Here is a 25,098-nt window from a genome sequence, read left to right as displayed (position 1 = left end):
GGCAGGCTCACTGGGGGTCATTCTTAGAATTCTGCCATGACCTCTTAGAGAAAAATAATTTAAAAGTTTCTACCTAATTCAAGAACAATTGTTATTTGTTAATGCCCAACATTGCCTAAATGATTAATACCAAGGAAAAATTTCAGAACCAATGATTTACAGATGAACACAATTCAGGTCTCCAAGACTCAGGGGAGGGATGGACAGCTGTTCTTAATAAGTGGGCTTCTCTTTCTGAGGCCTCTTGTTTTTCTCTTTCCTTCTCTTCTACTAAAGCACTGAATGTATCAATAAATGTGAAGGGAAGCAATTGCCAAGAGGACCACTGATGTTCTCTCTGTAGTCATAATGAGAGGTAGATAATATGGCTGAAGTTTAGAGGACTAGATAATTGTATATTGTAGAAGTTCTTACTTTTTTGGCTTCAAGACACCTGTTATTGAGGACCCTAAAGACTTTATTTTTGTGGGTTATCCCTACTCATAGTTGCCATATTAGAAATTAAATCTGAAAAGTTTTTAAATGCAAAAATATACACACACACTTTCTCTTGGTCTTTAGAGTGACAGTGTCATCACATATCATGTAGTCTCTACAGTGCAAAAGGAAATAAAGTCTTAGTAGTATTATGAAAGTAGTTTGACCATGTGGAATTCTGAAAAGATCCCAAGGTTCCTTTGGGCTTCCTGGACCTCACTTTGAGACCCACTGATAGATGTAAATACCAACAACTGCATTTCTTCAGCGATCAATCAACTCACATATTTTGGTTCATTCACTTGTGCAGTCTTAGAAACAAATCTCCTTTCCCTTTACTAGTATGTCATTCCATCTGGTAGAGTTGTGTGGCTGATTGCAAAAAGTATCCTTTTTGCAACAAGTGTCATTTGCTGACCCAGGAAGAAAATTGAGCTAGATAGGTCGTAACATACATTAAAGCAAAATAGAGTTCAAAAATGTTTTCTGTGAGCTTCTGGTAGGATCTGTTAGTCTGCAAATACTGCACAGTGGAAATTGCTTTAAATGGTGCAGCTGGTCTGCAGTGGAAGGATTGGGATACAGTCAGGCTGAGTCAGGCAGAAAGAGGTTTATAGACAAAAATTAAAGAAAGCACTGCGGATTCTTGTCATGCTTTGCCCTTGAAAACTATGCCAAGACCTCTGTTTTGGTTTTTTAATAAAGAGATCGATGATATTTCGTGATTGCTTTAATGACTCGGGATTTCCCCCTTACGTTTTAAACACAACCTGTATCTACAGTTATGTTATGTTTGCTTTCTTTGTATCCCGCTTACAAAAAGTAACGACATAAAGCTAAAACCCTTTCATTAGGACTGCATTACGATCCTTCTGTTAAGCAACTAGCTCGTTCATTCTTTTCACAGCGTTTTATCCACTTTTTCCCGCTCCGGCTCTTGGTAAACGCCTCGGAGCGCTTAGATCCCGGGCTTCTAATGTCTTTTTATTGCAAATGAATACAATTTAAAACCTGAAAGCTGCTGGAAGAAAGGCAGAGCATTCCCCCGTCCCAAGGTTAAATCTTTGCCCGGAGCTGGCCACTTGAGAAGGAAGATCTGAATGGACCGTGGTTAAGAATCAGAAAATGACTGTGTGTAACAGCGCGTTTCTCTTGGTGGGGATAAGGCCCACGCGGAGCATTCCCGACAGGTGAGCTGCAGCACGAGGGATGACTTAGCCGAACTCCAGCGTGGGCGAAGGGCTCTCCCCCTGAGCAGCCTACGCCAGAACAGCCGCGTTCCGACCTGTCCTTCAAGTCCTCTCAGCCCGAGCCAGCGTACGTCAGCGCTCTTGCGTACCGCCGCCACCGCCGCCGCGGGTTCGCATCTTGTGAGCCACCGACCAATGGGAGAGAAGCCAATGCCCGGCGTCCTCTGTGATTGGTTCTCAGCAGGGAGGAGGTGGCGGAGGGTGGGCCTTAGGGCGTGAATGGTTTTCTGCCGCTCAGCGGGCGGGTGGCGACATGTGAGGCTCCAGCAATCTGGAAAGGCTGGGAGTCATTGCGATCAGAGGCGGCTGTCTCAGAACTGCTTGGCCCTGCCGGGAGGAGGCGCCACTCGCAATTGCAGGTGCCCGCGCTGGAGCAGCGATTCAACCTCACTCCGGTTGGCCGAGGAGGAAAAGGAGAAGGAAAGGGCCGGGCCGGGTCCCCGCCCCTCGCTCCCCGGATGGATGTGCCTGGCCCGGTGACACGGCGGGCGGCGGCGGCGGCGGCCACCATGCTCCTGCGCACGGCTCGGGTCCCGCGCGAGTGCTGGTTCGTGCCCACCGCGCTGCTGTGCGCCTACGGCTTCTTCGCCAGCCTCAGGCCGTCCGAGCCCTTCTTGACCCCGTACCTGCTGGGGCCCGACAAGAACCTGACGGAGAGGGAGGTAGGCGCGGGGGGCGGGCGGGAGGTGGCTCGGCCGGCGCGGGGCGCGGACGCCGAGATGTGCGGGAAAAGGTGAGAGCGGGCGGAGGGGATGTAGTTGAGGAAAGGAGGAGTGAGAAAGGCGCTTGAAACGCGGGAGCCATTCTGAGCAGAGATTGCTGAGTTTTCCCAGTTGAAAGGCGGCTCAGTGCTGGGCGCTGCCTTAATTCACGCTGTTTTTCTGTCCTGCGTTGGATTGGTAGGCCGTGTCTTAGGTGAAAGGCTCGAAACGCGGTTCGGGAGCCCCAGTGCACGTGTGCTTCAGGCGATGTGCTGATGATGCTGTAATGGAACTTAGCCCCACTCTGCTCCGACTGATCCAGCAGTTCCTGCTTGGGGACGGGGGCGGGGGGGAGGAGAATATTTGGAGAAAAAAAGGGAAAACAGCAGGTTGTACTTTGGACATGGTAAAGGTTTAAATAAATATTTGCTGCGGGAAAGTAAGGAACCAGATGCTGAGTAACTTATGCTTTCTGAAAGGATCTTCCCTCTACCTGCTGCGCCCTCTTCCTTTCCCTATTTTGCATTGTTTACCCTTGAGAGGTGGATGTGCTCAAATAAGGACTGTACAAGACAACAAGAACCCATCATCTTGTCTTGGTTTTTGATTGGGCGAGACTGTGTCCAAGAATGCGCTTTCCACACACTCCCCCAACCCCACCTCCCGGGATAAAAGCAGATATTTAGATGGTATCACATAGTTGGCATTTAATTATAGTTTTTCTTGCGTTGTGAATTGTTGCTTCACGGATGTTACTTTTGCTCCTTTCTGTTCTGCTGCGATATTGAGAGTAATTAAGAGTACATAGTCCGTGATCAAGAACTTTTTGCTGATTGACTTCCCCAGGAGGATTTATAAGTAAAGTACTTGAAGTGCATTGTGTACTTTAAAAATGTGTTTAACTCTTTAAAGTGTATGGTCAACTTCAACACCAGTTTTTTGAAAAAGAAAGACATTATATTAACTGAAAAAGGACTTAAACTCAAGCTGCTACCACAAAACCCAAATAAAGCAGATTCATCATCCTCTTCCTTGAACACTACAAAGCAAGAAAGCTGAGGTCTGGTATTCCTTTCTGGAACAGAAGGGTGAAAGCTGAGTGGGCAGTTGTTAGCTGTTCCTTTTTTCTTATGTCTGCTTCTCCTCCCACCCTGCCTTCCTGCCCCAGCTGCTGTGAAGTACTCCTCCCATTTAAACCTTACTCTCTCCCCTGTGATTAGTAGTCACCTGTTTTGAGTATCCCTGCATAACAGGTCAGAGCAGGATGTAATTACTCATAATCCAGTTTGTTGTTGCATTGCTCCTCCATTTTCAAGGGCACTTAACAGGGAAGGGGTTGAACTCTTGGTTGAGGATTTCATTTGAGTTTCCCACATTATCTCACCCCTAGCAAGTGGCACTGACTTTTACCCAACTTCAGATCTACTTCTCAGTCTTATGGACCACTCCACAAGGAACTGTAAGAGTTACTCATTACCTATTTGAATTATAGTATTGGTTAAAAACAATAATAAAGTGGAAAGGGCCAACTCTTGTGAACAGAATGATTCTCCAAGAAGAAAATTACTTCAGTAAATACAAGAGAGAATGATTCTGCAGACCCACAGCAAACACCAAATCTGAAGTGTAGCCACTGAAGCAAAAATGATACTGTCTGTGAGCTGGTAACAATTAAAATTTCATGTGAACTGCCACGTGATCTGCACAGTTTGTGCACCTTGCCTGAAAGAGAAGCACACGGGGAGAGAAACATGCTCCCATTGTTGATATTTGAAAGCCGAACTGTTTTGTACAAGTGCCCTGGGCAGAATTGTTGTGTGATGTGCCTCATGTGTCCTGTCTTATCAGAAAGCTACCTAGGTGAGTGAAATATGTTCGAGGCGTATAGCAATAAAGCAGAGATGCCAGGCCCAGGAAACATTTGCTGAATGTGTAACAAAAACATAGCACATTTCTGTTACTGCAAATTAGATGAAGAAGAGGGCAGGGTTAGAAGAAAAATCCAGAAGTCTGGAAAGGGATGTCGTTTGTCTCTGAGGACCTCAGAATCATGACCGATTCTGATGGTCGTGCATAGTGTGGCTCTGTCCACCCTCTCTGGAACCCTAGGTTTTTTAAAATCTCTAATAACTGAAATAAATAGGACAACTTGTTCTCCTTTCTGACTGCTTGTTTTCACCAAGGTACAGTTATTTATTTATTTAATATTACATGATTTTTAGGCAAAGCAAATGCCAAATCATGGTCAGTCTTTTTGTGTTGAATTTTGTATTTCCCTCAGGAGACTTTAGAAGGTCCAAGAGCAGTCATCTTAGAACTGTTGTTAACCTAGGCCAAAGACAAAAGGAGGAAAAAAAGGTCAGAATTTCCTCTTTGCACTCTCAAAGGATTTTTTTTCTTAGATTTCAGGAAAACCATTAACCTGTATCACTTTATAAATTTTAAACAGGTTAAAATTTGTATTTCAGTAGTTGAAAGCCAAACTTTTAATAAAATAGAACTCTTTATCACCAAAAATTTTTTATCCTTTCATCTTTTTCAGCATGGGATTTGACATTCACTACCTGTCTTTGATTTTTTTTTTTTTTTTTTCGCGGTACGCGGTCCTCTCACTGTTGTGGCCTCTCCCGTTGCGGAGCACAGGCTCCGGACGCGCAGGCTCAGCGGCCGTGGCTCACGGGCCCAGCCGCTCCGCGTCATGTGGGATCCTCCCGGACCGGGGCACGAACCCGTGTCCCCTGCATCGGCAGGCAGACTCTCAGCCACCGCGCCACCAGGGAAGCCCTATCCTTTCATCTTTTTCAGCATGGGATTTGACATTCACTACCTTTCTTTGATATTTTTAAGACATTAAATTTAAAACCATTCTGCCTAATATTCAGAGCCTTACAGAATTTGGCTCTTATCTCCTTAACACCCTTATCTCCCACCACATCCTTCTTCCCCTTGCCTTCTATATGCCCAAGCTCCATCCACGTTAATCTTATAGTCGTAAATCCAGTGCATCTAACTTTCTCATCCTTCAAGGTCCATCTCAAGGGAGCAACCCCCCATATTTCCTAACTCCCTTGTCAATAATTTATGTGTATGTGCTCTTCACTAGGTTCAGAACTCCTGGAGAACTGAGGCTTCATTTTATTCTTTTTTTGTTTCTGTCATCTCCATACAATTTGAAAACAGTGTTGTGCAAATAAGTGCTTACTAACTAGTTATCTAATTGAAATGTGATTCTAAAATAAAGTGTAAATCTGAATTAGAGCTTAAAACTGAACAGCTGTTTTCCCTTGACTTTTTGTGTCTCAGAAGAAAGCACAAACAAGCTCTGATCCAAAGAACTGTGAAAGGCACCTTAGAATAAAATCAGTTCCCTTTGCTCACACGGCAGATTTTTACCTGAGATAAGAAGGTATCGTCCAGGTGTGGCCAATAAGAGTCCGTAACCTGTACATTTTTGCATGTAGGAAGTTTCCCTTCGGGATTCAGAGTATCCATCAAAGAAGCATTTCCTGGTGTGACAGCTTCTTCTTGGAGGCATTGAGAGAGAAGGGATCTTCTGGAGACTTTTGGAGACACAGTGGCTAAGCTCTGCATATTGTCTGGTCTTCTCTCTTCATGAAAGCCCCATAAAAGCACCCCTACGCAGGTTGAAAAAGCTGCTTAATGGCATTAGAAGTAAGCCTGGAACATAGTAGATGATCAACAATAGTTTTCTGATTGAAGAAATGGGGGCATTTCAGGGTGGTGGATTCAGAATATCTAGGTGCAGGTACTCCCTCTGCCGGTGACTAGCTGGGATAACTTCGGGCAATTCACATAAGGCCTAGTTTCCTTGGTTGTAAGATAGAGGTGATAAAAGCATCTACCACTTAGCATTGTTTGGATTAACTGAGGTCATATAGGTGAGGTGATTAGCATAGTGTGTGGTGTCAGTAGAGATGTACTATTATAATGCTGATAATGCTGTGGGAGGGACAGTCCTCTTGGGTTGATGTCTCTCCTAGGAGTAAATTCAGATTTCTTATTGAGAATAAGTTAAAGAGAACATATCTGGTCTTTTTCCCCTGCTTGCCTTTATTTTAGTTTCTACTTGGCATTGCTTTTCCTTATCTTCATTATGTAAACTGTGGTTTTTGTATTAGGAGTGGAATTAGACTCATAAGCATAAACACTTTAAATTGATCATTGAAAGGATGAGGTTTATATAACGAAAACGTCACAGTTAATCGTTTGGGGACAACTAGTATTGAAGGGTATATAACATGTCTAAGTGCAGACAGTATTACTGGGGTGAAGACTCAGGGAAAGTCCCAAGGGGTGTGGTGGAGAACAAAGAAGACGGGGTATGGAAGGAAGGTAATTTTAAAGGGAAGGTGTGGTGGCTAACAGCTTTGTAGTATTATGTTGGGGAAAATGTGAAGGTGAAGAAATATGCAGAGTCAAACAGAGGAGGCAGTTTCACACTTAAGAAAACTGTAGGAGACTGAATAAAACTATAGGCAAAAAAGGAGGGGGAAGTTGCTAATGGAGCACACCTGTGAAAAGTCTGTAGGGAAGCCTTCACTCTTCATGGCTTTCATCTCAAGGTTGCCCTTATCCCCTTTGGGTTTTTTTTTTTTTTTTTTGCGGTACGCGGGCCTCTCCCATCGCGGAGCACAGGCTCTGGACGCGCAGGCTCAGCGGCCACGGCCCACGGGCCCAGCCGCTTCGCGGCATGTGGGATCTTCCCAGACCGGGGCACGAACCCATCTCCCCTGCATCGGCAGGCGGACTCTCAACCACTGTGCCACCAGGGAAGCCCCCCCCTTTGGTTTTCTACTGAGAAGTCTCTGACCCTGTGTTATGTCAGCCGAGTGCACTTTGTTCCTCATTTGATAAAACTTACACACTTGTGAATAAGAATCATTTCTACAGTTCTCGATTATTCTTTCTCGCACACATTCAGGCACAAGAAAGTTTCCTGGTAAATGGAGGTTGCTAGATGATTTGCAAACACAAATTAGACCAGAATTCATGAAGGCGAGGCTATTAGACAAATCACTTTTGATATTCAGCCAGTCAGAAATCAAGTCTGGAATGTATTTCAGATTATGTTTTCCTTTTACAGTTGTTCTCTGCATTGGCAAATATTTTATAATAATTTACTAAAAATAAAATTTTTACTTTATTGTTCCTCTAAAACCTTAAAACAATTAGTTGGGTGAACTGAGGTATACATGAGAGTTAAAAAGTAAGTCAAACCCGAGGATTAGATTGCTCCATCACAAAGTATTTGGACTGTTAGTAAGACTACCTTTCAGAACGCACTTAAAAACTGGGGCCACTGATCCAGACTTTGAAATGATCACTTATAAAACTGACTTACTTAAACCCCCAGGAACTTACTAGGCTATGGGGTAGGTGTAAAAAGAGGGAAAAGTCTCCTACAATGATTGTTATTCGAAGAATGGGGACAACAGTTAAGTTAATTTAATTTGTATTGTCCCAAGTGGTCTGTGTTTCAGCTTCAGTCCTTAAGTCTTTAAACCTATGAAAAAAGAGTAAGTGATTTGCATGTACTCTCTCATTTAGTCCTTGCAAGAAACAACCCTGTGGCATAGGCTTTACTTCTCTTTTACTGATAATGGAGATTAAGGCTAAAAGGAACTAAAAAAAAACTTGCTTAAAATCATACGGCAAATGATGGAACAGAAATTCCAGCTGGGGTCTTTGTGGTTTAAATATTATTTCTAATATCTTCCAATGAAAAATTAATGAAAAAAAAACCTTCCATTTTTTTTTCATATTATAGACATACAAAAAGAAGGACAACAGAGTTGCTTATAATGCTACCATCCACAGATAGTTACTGTGTTAAGACTGTAGGACAGATTTACCTTCTTTATCTATTCATGTTACCCCAAAGAAATGAAACTTGAAATCAAAGAAACCTAATCGAACAGTAGGATCATGGCTCCCTGTTCTGTGGCTAGAAGTAAGAACTGACAATGATTCCAAAACATTTATTTGTTTCCAAAGCATTTATTGAGCCAAGTATCTTCCAAACAGTGTGCGAGCTATTAGGTTGTGCAAATGAAAAGTCAAGTCCACCCTGAAAGAACCTATAAAGCAATGGTTCTAAACTCTGGCTCATAATAAAATCTCCCGGGAGGTTTCTAAAAAATGCCTGCGGCAAGGCATCCACATTTTTAAAAGCTCCTTGGGAGATGTGTAGCCATGGTTAAGAAGCAGTGCCATGAGGTAACTGAGGAGACTGACACATACAAAGCAGTATCAGGAGAGCTTTTTGGGTGTTGGGATACAAACACTATCAGCTGCAGCAAAGTCTTCCAGGATGAGGAAGACGTTGAACTAGGCTTTGATGAATAGGGAAGATTTTATTAGGAAAAAGACGATGGGGTGGAAACGGAGAAGTATATTCCAAACAATTATCAGAATTGTTGTCAAGATTTCTTTGGTTGATAAAAATGAGATCTTTGAGGTACTGGTAGATTGTTTTATAAGAATAAATTGTTACGAATGTTCCAGGTCCTTTGAGATCACTAACGGGATTTTATCTTTTTTCTACCAGGTCTTCAATGAAATATATCCAGTATGGACTTACTCTTACCTGGTGCTGTTGTTTCCTGTGTTCCTTGCCACAGACTTCCTCCGTTATAAACCTGTTGTTCTGCTGCAGGGACTCAGCCTTATTGTTACGTGGTTCATGCTGCTCTATGCCCAGGGACTGCTGGCCATTCAGTTCTTGGAATTCTTCTATGGCATCGGCACCGCCACTGAAATTGCCTATTACTCCTACATCTACAGTGTGGTAGACCTGAGCATGTACCAGAAAGTCACCAGTTACTGTCGAAGTGCCACCTTGGTGGGCTTCACAGTGGGCTCTGTCCTAGGGCAGATCCTCGTCTCAGTGGCAGGCTGGTCCCTATTCAGCCTGAATGTCATCTCTCTTACCTGTGTTTCTGTGGCTTTCGCTGTAGCCTGGTTTCTGCCTATGCCACAGAAGAGTCTTTTCTTTCACCACGTTCCTCCCTCCTGCCGGGGAGCAAATGACGTCAAGGCACACAATGGTGGCATTGCTACTGACACCTCAGCTTCTAACCACCTTCCGCAGTGGGAAGACATTGAATCAAAAATCCCTCTAAATACAGAGGAGCCACCCATGGAGGGACAGGTAAGCAGAACCTGAAATGCCTGGTGGTTGCTACTCTGGGGCTAGACCAATGGTGAAAAAACAGATAGGAAAGCCCCTCAATTCATTTGGATTCTGGTTTTATCTTGAGTTGCTTCATTGGTTCATTAATTCATTCATTCAATATAACGTCGATTTATATTAGGGATGACAAATATATTTTCCTCTGGAGTAAATGACCTCCAAGACTGGCACAACATTATATTGCTCATGTTGGAGATGTCTTAGAAGCCACAGCAATGTCTGTCTCTTCTTCGTCTTTCTATCCTCAGAACTTGGTATGTAAAGGAAGCTCTAGAAAAAATTTTCTAAATGAATAGGTGAAATGATTCCAATCAGTGATGAATATCTACTTCCAGTTTCTGAATTGAAGTCCAAAGTACGTAAGGATAGGAAGTTATCTTCCTCATCTGTGCTGAAAACCATGTGTGATACAGGCATACCTCAAGGATATTGTGGGTTTAGTTCCAGACAGCTGACGTAAAGCAAATATTGTAATAAAGCAAGTCACACAATTTTTTTGTTTCCCAGCGCATATAAAAGTTATGTTTGCACTATACTGTAGTCTATTAAGTGTGCAATAGCATTATGTACAAAATATTATACATACCTAAATTTAAAAATACATAATTGCCAAAAAATGCCAACCATCATCTGGGCCTTCAGCGAGTCATAATCTTTTTGCTGGTGGAGGGTCTTGCCACGATCTTGTTGGCTGCTGACTGATCAGGGTGGTGGTTGCTGAAGGTGGGGATGCTGTGGCAATGTCTTAAAATAAGACAGCAGTGAAGTTTGCCGCATCGATTGACTCTTCCTTCAGGAGTGATTTCTCTGCAGCATCAATGCTGTTTGATAGCATTTTACCCATAGTAGAATTTCTTTGAAAACTGGAGTCAGTCCTCTTACACCCTGCTTTATGAGCTAAGTTTATGTAATGTGCTAAATTCTTGGTTGTCATTTCAACAGTCTTCACAGCATCTTTACCAGGAGTAGATTCCATCTCAAGAAACCACTTTCTTTGCTCATCTATTGGAAGCAGCTGCTTATCCATTCAAGTTTTATCATAAAATTGCAGCAATTCAGTCACAACTTCAGGTTTCACTTCTAATTCTAGTTTTTTTGCTATTTCCACCACATCTGCAGTTATTTCCTCCACTGAAGTCTTGAACCCCTCAAAGTCATCCATGAAACAAAAGTTTTACAACACAATGGTTTATTCTGACACATTTCGTTTATTTTTTGTAATGTGATCACTGCCCACTAAATTGATTGTATTACCAACTAATGAGTTGAAATCTAAAATTTAAAAAACTCTGTCCTAGACCACCTTGATATTTGTTATTTATAGATATGCAAAATGTCAGTACTTGATATGGTGAAGAATTATAAACTTTTAGAGTTATTAGTGATTCTAACCACAAATCATATAACAATCAGAGCATGTTAAAGGGACTCTAGATCACATCACCCTTTCATTTTAGAGATAAGGATTCAGATCCAACATTAGTGAGTCTTGCAAAATTACACACATGTACTCCTAAACATAATTTTAGAGCAGATGTGAAATCCACTTTAATCTATACCTTGATCCATGAAGTCTTTCACTGGGATAACAACATGGTCAGAACCATCATGTTGGCCATGGCGAGGTAAAATTAGGATTCAAGTCAGTTTCATGATCTCCTTGGCTCAGACACCATGACAGGCAAGCAGTGCGGCTTGGCAGCTGTACAGCCCTAAAATACTGCTTGCTTTTCTTTGACAAGCTTGAAGGAAAATTAGAATGTGGATATTGGAGATCACAGTGCCATCTTAAGTTGACAAAGCCCATCAATGAACCATAAATGATAATCGTGGTAATTACGGTAAAGAAGAGTTCTAGGTCAGTGGGTGGTTTTATCTTGACTTAAAGAGAGGGAAAATGAGGTAGAAGTCAAAGTGATAGCCCAGTCCACAAGTTACCTTAGAGTATTTGTAAGTTGATTTTCAGAACGAGTCCTACTGCTTTGGGGCCGAGGGTGCTGACATTGCAGGAGGAGGAGCTGCCAAAGCCAGTGATTTTCTTTCCCAAACAGGCAACTGGACTCATTTTGTGCTTGGCATATAGTTGGACATGATTTTTTTTAAGTTGCTTATCCATTAGAAATGACGTAAATTAAACCAACTCTTTAGCACAGGGCTTGACATGAGACTAATGCTTAATAAATACCTGTTAATATAACTATACTTTTATTTGTAGACTGACACCCCTTACTATTAGGAAGCATTCTTTGTGTGTGTGTGTGTGTGTGTGTGTGTGTGTGTTTGAGTTCCATAAAACACAGACAGCAGCAAAATAAATGCTTTTATCTTGTACTCAATATCATTTATAGAGCAGAGTATAGTGGATTTTGAAGAAGGGAGGCAGTCCCCAGTACTAGTACTTACCAGCAGGGTGATCTTGGGCCAGTTTCTTAATTCTTTGCAACTTTTAGTTCCCTCATTCATATACCTACCTCATAGGGGTATTTCAAGTATTAAATAAAGCCATGTAGAGCTTTCAAATTAGTATACATAAGTAGGTAATCAATACATGGTCATTTCTATTATTATCTTTATCATTAGATATGAATAATCAAGAACAGCTTTGTATCTTCACTGTAGATCTCTATTTGTGAGGCTGTAAATAATTTCTCATTTTTCCTTTGAATTTGTTGAAGGTATTCTGGGCCTTATGAAGAGTTATGAGAGTCTGGTACTAATTCCATCACAAGTTCTTTTTCTTTTTTTTTTTTTTAACTTTTTGGTCACACCGCGTGGCTTGCGGTATCTTAGTTCCCCCGACCAGGGATGGAACCTCTGCCCGCTGCAATGGAAGTGCGGAGTCTTAACTGCTGGACCACCAGGGAAACCCCACAAATTCTTTTTCTTTCACTGAGTTAGGCTACCCCTAAATGTAGAGAGTGTTAACTCAGATGATCACTAAGCTTTACTTGACTCTAGAATCCTGAGTTTTGTGAGCTGACTGATGTGAAGGTACTCTCTTTTTTCTTCTGTTTCCCGGGCATATACCATGAACAACTTCTCCTTTCCTCTCCAGTCCCCCGTATATGTAGGGATACATAGAAGTAACTTAATTGAAGTTATCAGCCCTTGACTTAAATCTTCATAGTCTAGGCATTAAACCCTAATTACCCCCTCCCACTACCTGTTCCTATTGTATGTAGAAGAAAATGCAGAATTCTCATCATGGCCTATAAAACCCCGTACAGTTTGGCTGCTTGCCAACCGCTCTGACCTTACCTCTTAATTGGGCTGAAACACATCAAGCTTGTTGCCACCTCAGAACTTCAAATCCGTAGATTGTGTCAGTCAGGACTGCCCTTCATCCGGATCTTCATGGCTGGTTCCTTTATGTCACTCAGGTCACAGCTCGGACATCAGCTTTTCAGAAAGCCATTTAACACTCTTAGCAATCATTACTCCATTCCAAAGTCACTTGCTATCCCATTACCCTTTTTACTTTCTTCATAGTATTATTCCTACTATAAGCTCTCTTGTATGTGTGTGTTTATCGTCTGTCTCTCTTACTCCAGTGTTCATTTCATAAGGGCAGGGACTTTCCTGCTGTATCACCTGTGTCTAGAACATTGCCAGACACATTGTATGGGCACCCAGGAACTATTTGTTGATTATGTTAATGAGTCGTGGTAAATGGAATATAAGGGAAACCAACATTTATTGAGCACTTGCTACATACTGAATAACGCTTATCTAGTTCTTGCAATAACCTGTTGAAGTAAGCATTAATTTCTATTTTACTGTTAAAAGCCTAAGATTCAGAAATTTTTCTCATCTGAGTGTAGACAAGTATGCTGCTGATTCATCATCTCAGCTCCCATTTATTTTGACCTGGGTACCAGACACTGTGCCAAAAATCTTATATTCATTATCTCATTCTTATTAAAACTACTATTATTAAAACTCTATGATATAGGTATCACCATCTCCATTTTACAGGTGAGGGAACTGGAGCTCTACTGATTTTTTTTAAAAGATTCATACTTAATTTTTTAAGTAAACAATACAGAAAACTACATAAAAAGAAGTCAATCTGAACTGCTGGGTGCAAAGATTACCACTGTTAATATTTTAGTGCCCTTTCTAAATATCACTGTTTGTACAGATTTTATAGTAAATGAAATTATAATCTACATGTAGGTTTATAACTTTATGGTTTTTTACTCAGTGTTAATTCAAGACTGATCTTTCTTTCTTTTCATGTCAGAATAGCCTTCAGAATCCAAAGAATTGAAACCATAATGGTGAAAATGACGGAGGGGGAGGTTTGTGTTGGGCAGTATTCTGCCTTTCTCACCAGGCTGGCCCTGAGCACTAAAAGCCAGAATCAGAAAGACTTGTGTGAAGGACAGAGTCTGTCTTTTGACCCTCCCCATTTTTTTCTCATTTGTGGTCACAGCCTTTCCCTCTGGATATCTCCAGTTGGACCCCTGCCAACAGATACGTCTTGAGTTGGGATGGAGGGGAGGGAGTGTGTAGCCGTATATGGCTGTACCCCCTACCTTTTGCAGCTTAATGCCCTTGAAGCTCAGATAGGTGTTATCTCCCCTGAAAAAGAGTAGGCAAAGGCAGGTCTCTGTGCCAACTCTTAAAAGGTTTCCAATGCCCCTGAACTAGGGCTTATGAACTAGGGCTCTACGAGATACCAGGCAAAGGCAAGAATGAGTATGCTTGGAACAAGATAAGTGCACAGCAGGCCAGAGCAGGACAGAGTGTCCCAGAAGCCTTTTATGTTGGAAGAGAACTTTATCATTGCAGATTCTTAAGTACACCTTGAAAGCGCCTTCTTCTGTGCTGTTGTTCTTGTATCCTTTGCTCTGAATGTTGCTCTTAATTGTTTCTCTATTCGAATCTTATCTATCTCCCAAAGCCTGTCTCAAACACCAGTTCTTCCATGATACATATTTTGGCTCCTTTTCCTTGAAACCAGATGTACTATATTTGTCCCCATTGGTTAAGGCTCATTGTATATGTTTTTACTATGTTTTGGGTAATGAAATATCAATATCTGAGAAAATAATGATAGTCTTCCTTTCATCATGAAAAAAATATTCATTGTTTATAGCAAGAATTAGGATCGTGTCCTTCAACAGCACAATAAAAGAAGCAAACTTATTCTCAAGTTTCCATCCTAGCTATTGGCTTGATGATAGACAAATCTCCCTCTGCATATAACTGAGCTAAGAAAAGAGTAGCATTTAACTTGATATTATAAACACCTAACTATACCTATTAAAAGGTTCTATTTAAAGGAGAAGGGGCTGCACAGAAGTTAACGTAAAATGGATTAAAGACTTGAATGTAAGACCTGAAATCATAAAACACCTTAGAAGAAAACATATGTGGTAAGCTCCTTGACATCTGTCTTGGCAATGTGTTTTTTAATTTGACACCAAAAGCAAAAATAAGTGGGACAAGGTCAAACTAAAAAGCTTCTATACAACAAAGAAAAACATCAACAAAATGAAAAGGCAACCTACTGAATGGGAGAAAATATCTGCAAATCATGTGTCTGATGAGGGGTTAATATCCAAATTATAAAATGAACTCATACAACTCAATAGCAAAAAAAGAATCCAATTTAAAAATGCGCAGAAGATCTGAATAGACATTTTCCCCAAGAAGACATTCAGACGGCCAACAGGTACATGTAAAGATGCTCAGTGTCGCTAATCATCAGGGGAATGCAACTCAAAACCAGAATGAGATATCACCTCACACCTGTTAGAATGACTATTATCAAAAAGATAAGAAATAAGTGTTGGTGAGGATGTGGAGAAAAGTGAACCCTCGTGCACTGTTGGTGGGGATGTAAATTGTTGCAGTCACTGGAAACCAGTGGTGGAGGTTCCTCAAAAAATTAAAAATCAGGGACTTCCCTGGTGGCGCAGTGGTTAAGAATCGGCCTGCCAGTACAGGGAACATGGGTTTGATCCCTGGTCCAGGAAGATCCCTCATGCGATGGAGCAACTAAGCCCGTGCACCACAACTACTGAGCCCACACGCCACAACTAACGAAGCCTGTGTGCCTAGAGCCCATGCTCCTCAACAAGCGAAGCCACCACAATGAGAAGCCTGCGCACCACAATGAAGACTAATCCCCGCTCGCCGCAACTAGGGAAAGCCCTCATGCAGCAACGAAGACCTGACGCAGCCAAAAATAATTAAATAAATAAATTTTTAAAAAAATCAGAGTACCACATGATTCAAGAATTCTACTTCTAGGTATATATCCAAAGAAAATGGAAACACTAACTCAAAATACAGGCACCCACCAATTCACTGCAGCATTATTTACAATAGCCAAGATATGGAAACAACCTAAGGGTCCATCAGTGGATGAATGGATAAAGAAAATGTGGTATATGGACACATTTATATACACACTGGAACACTATTCAGCCATTAAAAAGCGAATGAAGTCTTGCCATTTGCAACAATGTGGATGGACTTGGAGGGCATTATACTAAGGGAAGTAAGTCAGACAGAGAAAGACAAATATTGCATGATCTCATTTGTATGTGGAAACTAAAAACAAAAACACCAAGCTCATAGATACAGAGAACAGACTGCTAGTTGCCAGAGGAAGCAGGTAGGGGGTAGCATAATGGGTAAAGGGGAGTCAAAAGGTACAACTTGCAGTTGTAAATAAGTCTTGGGGATGTAATGTACAGCATGGTGACTATAATTAGTAATGCCATATTGCATATTTGAAAGTTGCTAAGAGAGTAGATCTTAAAACTCATCACAGGAAAAAAAATTATAACTGTGTGGTGACAGATATTGACTAGGCTTATTGTGATCATTTCACATTGTGTACAAATATAAAATCATTATGTTATATACCTAAAGCTAATATAAAGTTAAAGGTCAATTATACCTCAGTTTTTAAAAATAAAGGAGAAAGGGCTGACAGCAGGTGGGAGTAGTCATTTTACATCTGGATGTTCTCATGTGTAAGATATGGGTTCCAGCCAGCGAGCGGGTGGAATCATGCTGCTGCCGTTGGTGTTAATAATCTGTAACATGGCTCCTGTCACACATCCTGGCTCTTATATGCTAATTCACAGTTAGCTTCCTCTTGGTCCCTTTGGATTCTCTCATTTTGCCTTCCCATGTTAGTTGCAAAAGTAAAATTTCCTATGCTCTGAGCGAGGCTCCGGAATTATGGCAACCTTTGATAGCTAGTTCACAGGATGTCTGGAATCTCATATTGACTTCTTGGCATAGACTAGGGATGATGGTACATAGTAATATTTAGATTCACTCAGTTACATGCATAGTAGCTTTATTACTTCATTGTAATAGTAATATTTCCCATAAATACTGGGTAACAGAAAAAGCATAAGGAGGAAAATTAAAATCACTGATTACCCCGTCAGTCAGAGAGAACTGCTGCTAATATTTTGATTTATTTCTTTCTAAGATTTCTGTCTTAACCATTATCTTTCAGTGAATCTGATAGGTTCTCATCCATGGATTCTACCTGAACAGTGATATACTAGGGTTGCTAATTATTGCGCTCTTTTTTTTGTTTGTTTGGTTGCATTGGGCTTGTGGGCTTTCTCTAGTTGCGGTGAGCGGGAGCTACGCTTCGTTGCGGTGGCTTCTCTTGTTGCGGAGCACGGGCTCTAGGCGCATGCGCTTCACTAGTTGTGGCTCACGGGCTCTAGAGTGCAGGCTCAGTAGTTGTGGCGCACGGGCTTAGTTGTTCTGCAGCATGTGGGATCTTCCCGGAACAGGGCTTGAACCCGTGTCCCCTGCATTGGAACGTGGATTCTTAACCACTGCGCCACCAGGGAAGCCCAAATTATTGCTTATTCTTAATGTTGCTTGCCACTGCATGGGGAGATATGGAATGTCATCTCCCTTTGGCTAACGTACGTGATCTCTGATCATCTTTCTACCTTCATTTTGTAAACAGTATATCATTTGCTGGATGTACTAATGTTTATAGAGCATTCAAAGCAAAAATTATATAAGAATGTGTTTTTTCCCCCAGAGGGGATAAATGTAATTGCTAAGAAGTTTATACACACACACACACACACACACACACACACACACACACACGTATATGAAATAAGCAATTGGTTTTCACAAGGAACAAGAAAAAAGTCTGTTGAATAGAAAATTGAGTCTATACAATTGCTTTCCGTACAGTTGGCTTCTTCCCTTTTTCTGTGTAGGAATCCAAGCCAGACCGTCTCCTTGTGCTGAAGGTCCTGTGGAATGATTTCCTGGTGTGCTACTCTTCTCGCCCTCTGCTCTGCTGGTCCGTGTGGTGGGCCCTCTCCACCTGCGGCTATTTTCAAGTCGTGAACTATGCACAGGGCCTGTGGGAGCAGGTGATGCCTTCTCGTCATGCTGCCATCTATAACGGTGGCGTGGAGGCCGTTTCAACCTTACTGGGTAAGCAGTGCAGGGTGGTAGGGCAGCTTGGGAGGGGGAGATTCCTCTGGTAGTGAAGTCAACCATAATCAGATTTTCTCTCCCCTCCCAAGTTTGAAGTAACCCCAAAGAATGGATTACTTATTTTGAGCTCTGATTTTATAATTTAGGAGGACAATTTAGAATTGCACATGAGGTGGAGGACTATGACTAACAAACTTAAATTCTTTTAACCTTTGGGAAACCTAATATAATGGTCCTCTAAATTGTCTTCTTATCCAGGTTTCCATTATCTCTGATTTACTGGGTTCTTCTGCCACTTGTTGAAAAACGTGGAGTAACCTCTGCAATACTTTATAACAACAGTAGCAAATAAATTGTTTATGTGTGCCAAGCGCTGCTCTAAAGACGTTATGTATGTTCACTCAGTCCTCACAGAATTCCTAAGATAGGTGTCATTATTATCCCCAGTTTACAGTTAAGGAAGCTGTGGACAGATAGGTTAATCACTTGGCCAAGATTATATAGATGGTAAGTGGTAAAGTCGAGGTTTGAACTCAGAGCCTGTGTCTTTGGCCATTTTATTCTGTTGTCCCTTTCTAATTTGTTGACCCACCTCAGAAGGTTTTGGAAAACTTTATATGATTTCTGTAAACACTTAAAACTGTGACTGGCACTCAGAAAGCACTCCATACATTTTAGCTATCGTTATCGTAATCATCATCATTTTACCACATAATAAACTGCCCCTCAGTTGGGAAGAGAGATGAGCCATCCTGCCATATTGCCAAGCTACACGCAGTGGTTCTTTTTGATTCTCGCCTGTGTGTCCGCCTCAGTAGTTTTTCCTTAGCAGCATCCCGGGCTCTGTATCCTCCTCTTCCATCTCATTACCAGCTGCCCTAGTTAGGTCTCTCATCATCTCTCCATGGCTCCATACTATTTATTCCATCAAGTCCAAAATTCTCTGCCTGTCTTTCAAGGCCCTCCATAATCTTGAGCTACCCTGTTTACAAGTTAAAAGATCTTAAAATGTAATAATCTAAGATGAATTTTTAATTTATTGAAATAGTATTTGTGTAGCAAAATGACAGATTTTCTCTTTTTGTTTTGTAGGTGCTGTTGCTGTGTTTGCAGTTGGTTACATAAAAATATCCTGGTCCACTTGGGGAGAATTGACATTGTCTCTGTTTTCTCTCCTGATTGCTGCTGCAGTGTACGTCATGAACACCGTGGGTAACATTTGGGTGTGCTACGCATCCTACGTTGTCTTCAGAATCATCTACATGTTACTCATCACTATAGCAACGTATGTATTTTGACTCAAAGGACCATTAGGAAGAGATGACAGGATTAGCTTTTTGGTTTCTTTACAAATTAAATTTTCTGGTTAAAAGAGGCAAATGGGAGGAAGCATTATATGTGCACTGCCAGTTTTTCTCCTGAGGAAGCATTTAGGCAAGGTTCTTTATTTCCTTGTTTAAATGTTCCTGCTGTTTTCAGATGTTTGCATGAGGTTTACATCAATTTAGCAACAAAATATTCTTCACTTGGTTGGGAAGGGAATTGACAGTAGAAAGTATGGGCTACTCTTCACACTATCCTGGAAGTAATCCTTGTCTATGCATCCTTTTTATTTATTTTTTAAGTTTTCAGATTGCTGCAAACCTCAGCATGGAGCGCTACGCCCTAGTGTTTGGTGTAAATACCTTCATTGCTCTGGCACTGCAGACTCTGCTCACTCTAATTGTGGTAGATGCCAGTGGCCTTGGCTTGGAAATTACCACTCAGGTAAAATCTCTGTTTTGGTACTGAAGATGTTATGAGTTGATCAGGGTAACAGAAGTGGAGCATGCCCCATGGAAACAAATTCAAACAATATAGACAGATACAAAATAAAAAGTAAAAGTGTTCTCTCTTTCCTTCAGTCATCCCCCATCCTTAGTTCTTTTCCACCAGGAGGATGGTGGGACCATCCTCTTTTTGATGAGGCCCTAGAACATTTCTGTGTGTCATTAACCAGCCTGGTGGAGCTGAGAGGTAATAGTGGCTCCTTCCAGGCCAAGCCCTTCTGCTTCCTCATCCATTATTTCCCTCCATTTTTAATTCTGTGCCTGGAATACTGCACCTCATGTTTGAGATGCCATGCTTCACCTCAAAGCTCTCTAAGTCTCCTCCTTCTTTATTTAAAACACCCCTCACCCAAATACCAAGGTAATGACTTCCTGTTAATGAATAGCATTATGATTCTTAACATATGACCTATTGAGAAAACACCTGCACAAACACTCAGAGACAATGTGAATAATTTTATTCACTCAGGAATTGTGCAGTTGTATATGCCTTCATGCATTGTGAGCTGTAGGTAGGGCTTGTTCTGTACTTCAGCAAAATGGGCAATTGAATAAAAAAGTGCCTACCCTACCTCATCTCAGCCCAAATGATTCCATCTCCATTATTCCTTCCTTCCTTACATATTAGTCTTCTTAGCATACAAAGACCTAACACGTTAGCAGTAATTAACTTTGTTTCTACTGAGGAGATCTAAAAGAGAAATAGGTAATGTGCATTGAGTGCTTTCTGTGTGCCGGGTGCTTTATATAGAATTGTGCAGCGTTGTTATCAGGATTAGACATCAAGAAAATGAGTCCGAGAGATGTTGTGTTGTTTAAGGTCACAGATCAATAATAGTATGGCAGAACCAGGATTCAAACCAGCATCTGACTCCAAAGCTTAGGCATCTCCCACTGCATCATGCTGCCTCAAAAAAGGATGGGAGAGGGGGTGGATAGAGCAGAGGAATGGGAGCTTACTACTCTCTTTTAAGTAAGAATTACTTAAGTGTTTCCCAGTTACTACCTGAAATAAAAACCTTGAGAAGACCTCTCAAGCGTTAGATACTTTCATTTGGGATGGAGGGTAGAAGAGTAACTAGGTGCTTGTCATCTTGCTATAGAAGTGGTAGGTTTAAACGTATGGAATAATAGAATTTTGTGGGCTGTGCTGAAACTTGTAACTGCCATGATTAATTAACGAGTTGCCTATAGGAAAATGAATCAGAATTTTAAAGGACCTGGCTCAGAGGGTTAGCTTACCAGTAGTTAGTAAGTTATTTTAAGAAGAAAAATGATGATGATGTTGATAAACAGTATAGTTACATTAAAAAATTGGCTCGGAGGGACTTCCCTGGTGTCCCAGTAGTTAAGAATCCACCTGCCAATGCAGGGGACACGGGTTCAATTCCTGGTCCAGGAAGATCCCACATGCCACAAGAGCAGCTAAGCCCATGCGCCACAACTACTGAGCCTGTGCTCTAGAGCCCGCGAGCTACAACTACTGAGCCCGTGTGCCACATCTACTGAAGCCCATGTGCCTAGAGCCTGTGCTCCGTAACAAGAGAAGCCACCACAATGAGAAGCCCACGCACCGCAATGAAAAGTAGCCCCCACTTGCCGCAACTAGAGAAAGCCCGCATGCAGCAATGAAGATCCAACACAGCCAAAAAATAAATAAAATTTTTTTAAAAATTGGCTTAGAGAAGATTCTTATACAAAATAATCTTATAATAGAATATATTGATAATTGACCTTCTACTGCCCTCTTGTGGGCAAGAGTAGAGGTCTTGATATTCAGAATTTGGCCTGTTAATCACATCAGCAGCGTGAGGGTAGAGACCAGGATTCAGGTATAACAGCAACAAAAATAAAAACAATAGTATTAACAGCATTAGCATTGTGCTAATAAACATTTGCATACATAATCTCATCCTTTCCCAACAACTCTGCCATTAGGAAATATTATGAATTACAAAATGTTTTGCAAATTAAGTTGAGGCTCAGAGACTGAGTCTCTCAATCCAGGTCATACAGCTAGTAAGGGGGAAGTCGGGATTTGCACCCAAGGGTCAGCCTTCAGTATCACCATGCTGTGCTGCCCTTTGTATCCTCAGTGCCAGGCACGTTGTTTAAGCACACAGTGTTTTTTTTGAAGTTTTATAGAGAAACTGAATATACCTTTATAGAGTCTGTTCACATATATGTAATAAAAGAGCTTACCTGCTTTTTTTTTTTTTTTTTTTTTTTGCGGTATGCGGGCCTCTCACTGTTGTGGCCTCTCCCGTTGTGGAGCACAGGCTCCGGACGCGCAGGCTCAGCGGCCACGGCTCACGGGCCCAGCCGCTCCGCGGCATGTGGGATCTTCCCAGACCGGGGCACGAACCCGCGTCCTCTGCAGCGGCAGGCGGACTCCCAACCACTGCGCCACCAGGGAAGCCCAAGAGCTTACCTTCTAATTGATAATTCTATAAATTATTCTTTCCCCCTCTTTAGTTCTTCATCTACGCTGGTTATTTTGCACTCATTGCTGTGGTTTTCCTGTCTAATGGTGCAGTCAATATTTTGAAGAAATACAGAAAGCCGGAAGATCCAGAATCAAGTCCTCAAGTGACCACTTCATAACACACTGCTAATGAGCTTCTTATCACAAGAACTCTGCACAGCAGCTGTGCCCGGATGTATTTAATTTTTTAAAGTGTAGACACATATTTATGAGTGTGCATTTCATGGCTTCAAAGCAGCCAATTGACTATACCTTGTCCTCCTAGAGTAATAGAATACTGTTCAGAAGTGAAGTGTACTTCATGGATTATTTACGAGAGCCAATATAAGGATGACTTTTTTCTGATTTGAAAGTGAGCTTGCTTTTGAAAACCAAGTAATCAAGAGCAATCAAACAGCACATGGTGATGTATACTTGCTAGCAAGTGAGTCTGGTGTTTCAAAGGTCAAGTACTTCTGTATCAGATTAGCCAGATGCTTGGCCTGGTAGGACCAGGGCTTCACAGGGGCCACAGATGTTGCAGGTCAGAACAGAAATATGTTCTAACAGCACCTGCCTCTGTTCAACTTAATTCTTATTTCTGTGTTACTCATGTGCATTTGTGTTTCTACAGATGAAAGTTGTTCCTATCACTGACAATATGTGCTCTGGTTTGGTGTTTTATAAGGAATATGTGTCGTTTCTAATTTATTTTTAAAAATTCATTGTGTAAATATTCTCAATTCCCATCTTGACAATTATGTATTTGTGTGGATTTTTCATTTTTACATTATTCATATGCTTCCCAGAGAAGCTAATTTAGTTAAATAATAAGGCAAGTTTTGAGGCCTGCTAAAAATCTAAGTGACCTAATCAGAAAACTTAAGGCAGGTTTGCTTGTCTTTTATTCTTCAGTATGAAGGACTATTAATTCTATGATGAAAAGTTACTAAATGGGCTAAAGATACAACTAACCCATTTTTTTTTTTTACAACTTTATTGGAGTATATAATCCATTTTGTATTTGCATTCCCTTTTATCTCCAAAGTAATGGAAAAGTCTTCTTTTAAATAACTTCATCTCCATTTACAGCTTTCATATTATTTATTCTTCTTATTCAAGATAAAGATGTCATTAAGAGTTGGATTATTCCAAGGTCTTTTTCACAAACTGAGCCTCTTATTAATTATTTTGGTGGGACAGGAACTAGGATAGACTTAGTTCCTGCATTTTATACATTAAATCTGCCTTTGTTTCTAAAGGTGGATCATCTTGAATATCTGCTTAAAATAAGAATTGCGGGCCTCCCTGGTGGCGCAGTGGTTGAGAGTCCGCCTGCCGATGCAGGGGATACGGGTTCGTGCCCCGGTCTGGGAGGATCCCATATGCCGCGGAGCGGCTGGGCCCGTGAGCCATGGCCGCTGGGCCTGCGCATCCGGAGCCTGTGCTCCGCAACGGGAGAGGCCACAACAGTGAGAGGCCCGCATACCACACACCAAAAAAAAAAAAAAAAAAAGAATTGCTATTGATTCCGTTTCCAGGTTACTTGAAAAAAATGTTATTCTGTGCACATTTAATTGGGAAGTTAGTCTACCAAGTGGCTGCTAGCCTATGTGAGACGTAACTATTTTGAAGCCAATTTTGTTGCCTAATCTTAAAAAAAAAATAGGTTAACTTTTTTAGAACGACATAGGTAAACACTGAATAATAGTGTCAAGATTCCAAAACTGACATATTCATTTATGTAAGCAGGAATTCTAGAAGCAAATGAATAAGGGTAAGAATAAGTCATTTTCCACTCATCTTCCTTTCTGAATAAGGGAAAGGAAAAGAACACTAGCTAAGTAAGGGAAGAGGAAGTGATATCATAAATAGCAGCCTCTAATTTTATATTTTGTCTTTGTTGTGTTTTATTTTGCTACATAGGGAATTGTTTACTCAGAAACAAGTAGAAAAGTGGTATTTGAGGAATTTTATTTAATTTTTTAAATAAAATAGACTGTGGTACAATCAATACTAAAGCAGTATTTCCCTGGAATTTAATTCAAAGTTTGTGGTACACAGAGCCTTTACTTATTTAAGACAATAATAAGTTTACATCTTGGTGTGTGGCCCTATTTGTAGAATGCTGAACCCAATTTGCAAGTTGTACTGTATGCAGTTTTGTAAAGAAGTGAAAATAATTTGTTGTACTTTTTATTCAATTCTGTATAGATTATAAACTTATTTATTAAATAAATATTTTACAGTATATTTTTCCTTTTTAATCAAAATTGTTTTTATCTTTTGCTGTATTAGGAGCTTTGGATTACTTCTTTAAATCTTTTAGTTGTTTCGACTAAGACAAATTTCAGAGTAAGCCTTTCCCCTCACCTGACCTTACTAACTAACCCAGAGTCATCCTGTTAATTCTTACATTGCTTTGTGATCTTTACCTTTGACTCTTCCCTTTCATTTCTGTTTTTCCAATTTTCTTCTAACACCACATTGTACTGTTTATTTTTCTTGGTCTTCATCTTGGTACCTCTTACTTTTTTAAAACATTCTCCCATTTAGAAACCCAAAAGACCTACATTCCCTTCAGTGTTAACTGGATTTTTTTAAGTAAATGGAATTGAATCAAAGGCATAAGGTACCATCTTGTTTTGAAAAATCATAGCTTTTTTGTTCCAACCCCAAATATTCTGATACCCAGGGAAGCATCTTCTTGCCA

General features: G+C 41.0%; 1 protein-coding gene across 1 annotated transcript; it reads left to right on the top strand.

The window, feature by feature from the left end:
• Positions 1-1,971: 1,971 nt before the first annotated feature.
• SLC19A2 (solute carrier family 19 member 2) lies at positions 1,972-24,632 on the top strand. The gene is made up of 7 exons (XM_081225446.1): positions 1,972-2,389; positions 8,997-9,599; positions 17,867-18,089; positions 19,185-19,377; positions 19,718-19,859; positions 22,397-23,704; positions 23,927-24,632. The coding sequence occupies exons 1-6, from the start codon at positions 2,186-2,188 to the stop codon at positions 22,523-22,525; spliced, it is 1,494 nt and encodes a 497-aa protein (XP_081081572.1). The 5' UTR covers positions 1,972-2,185; the 3' UTR covers positions 22,526-23,704; positions 23,927-24,632.
• The last annotated feature ends 466 nt before the right edge of the window (positions 24,633-25,098 follow it).

The sequence above is a fragment of the Mesoplodon bidens genome (assembly GCF_964165515.1).
Source record: "Mesoplodon bidens genome assembly, chromosome: 2".
Taxonomy (NCBI): Eukaryota; Metazoa; Chordata; class Mammalia; order Artiodactyla; family Ziphiidae; genus Mesoplodon; species Mesoplodon bidens.
The sequence above is the reverse complement of the archived record's forward strand: the minus strand, read 5'-3'. Positions and strand labels throughout refer to the sequence as shown.

Coding starts and splice junctions, on each gene's coding strand:
- SLC19A2 (XM_081225446.1), top strand. CDS start 2,186: ATGGATGTGCCTGGCCCGGTGACACGGCGGGCGGCGGCGGCGGCGGCC. Junction 2,390..8,996: donor AGAACCTGACGGAGAGGGAG/GTAGGCGCGGGG, acceptor TTTTTCTACCAG/GTCTTCAATGAAATATATCC. Junction 19,860..22,396: donor GCTTGGAAATTACCACTCAG/GTAAAATCTCTG, acceptor CCCCCTCTTTAG/TTCTTCATCTACGCTGGTTA.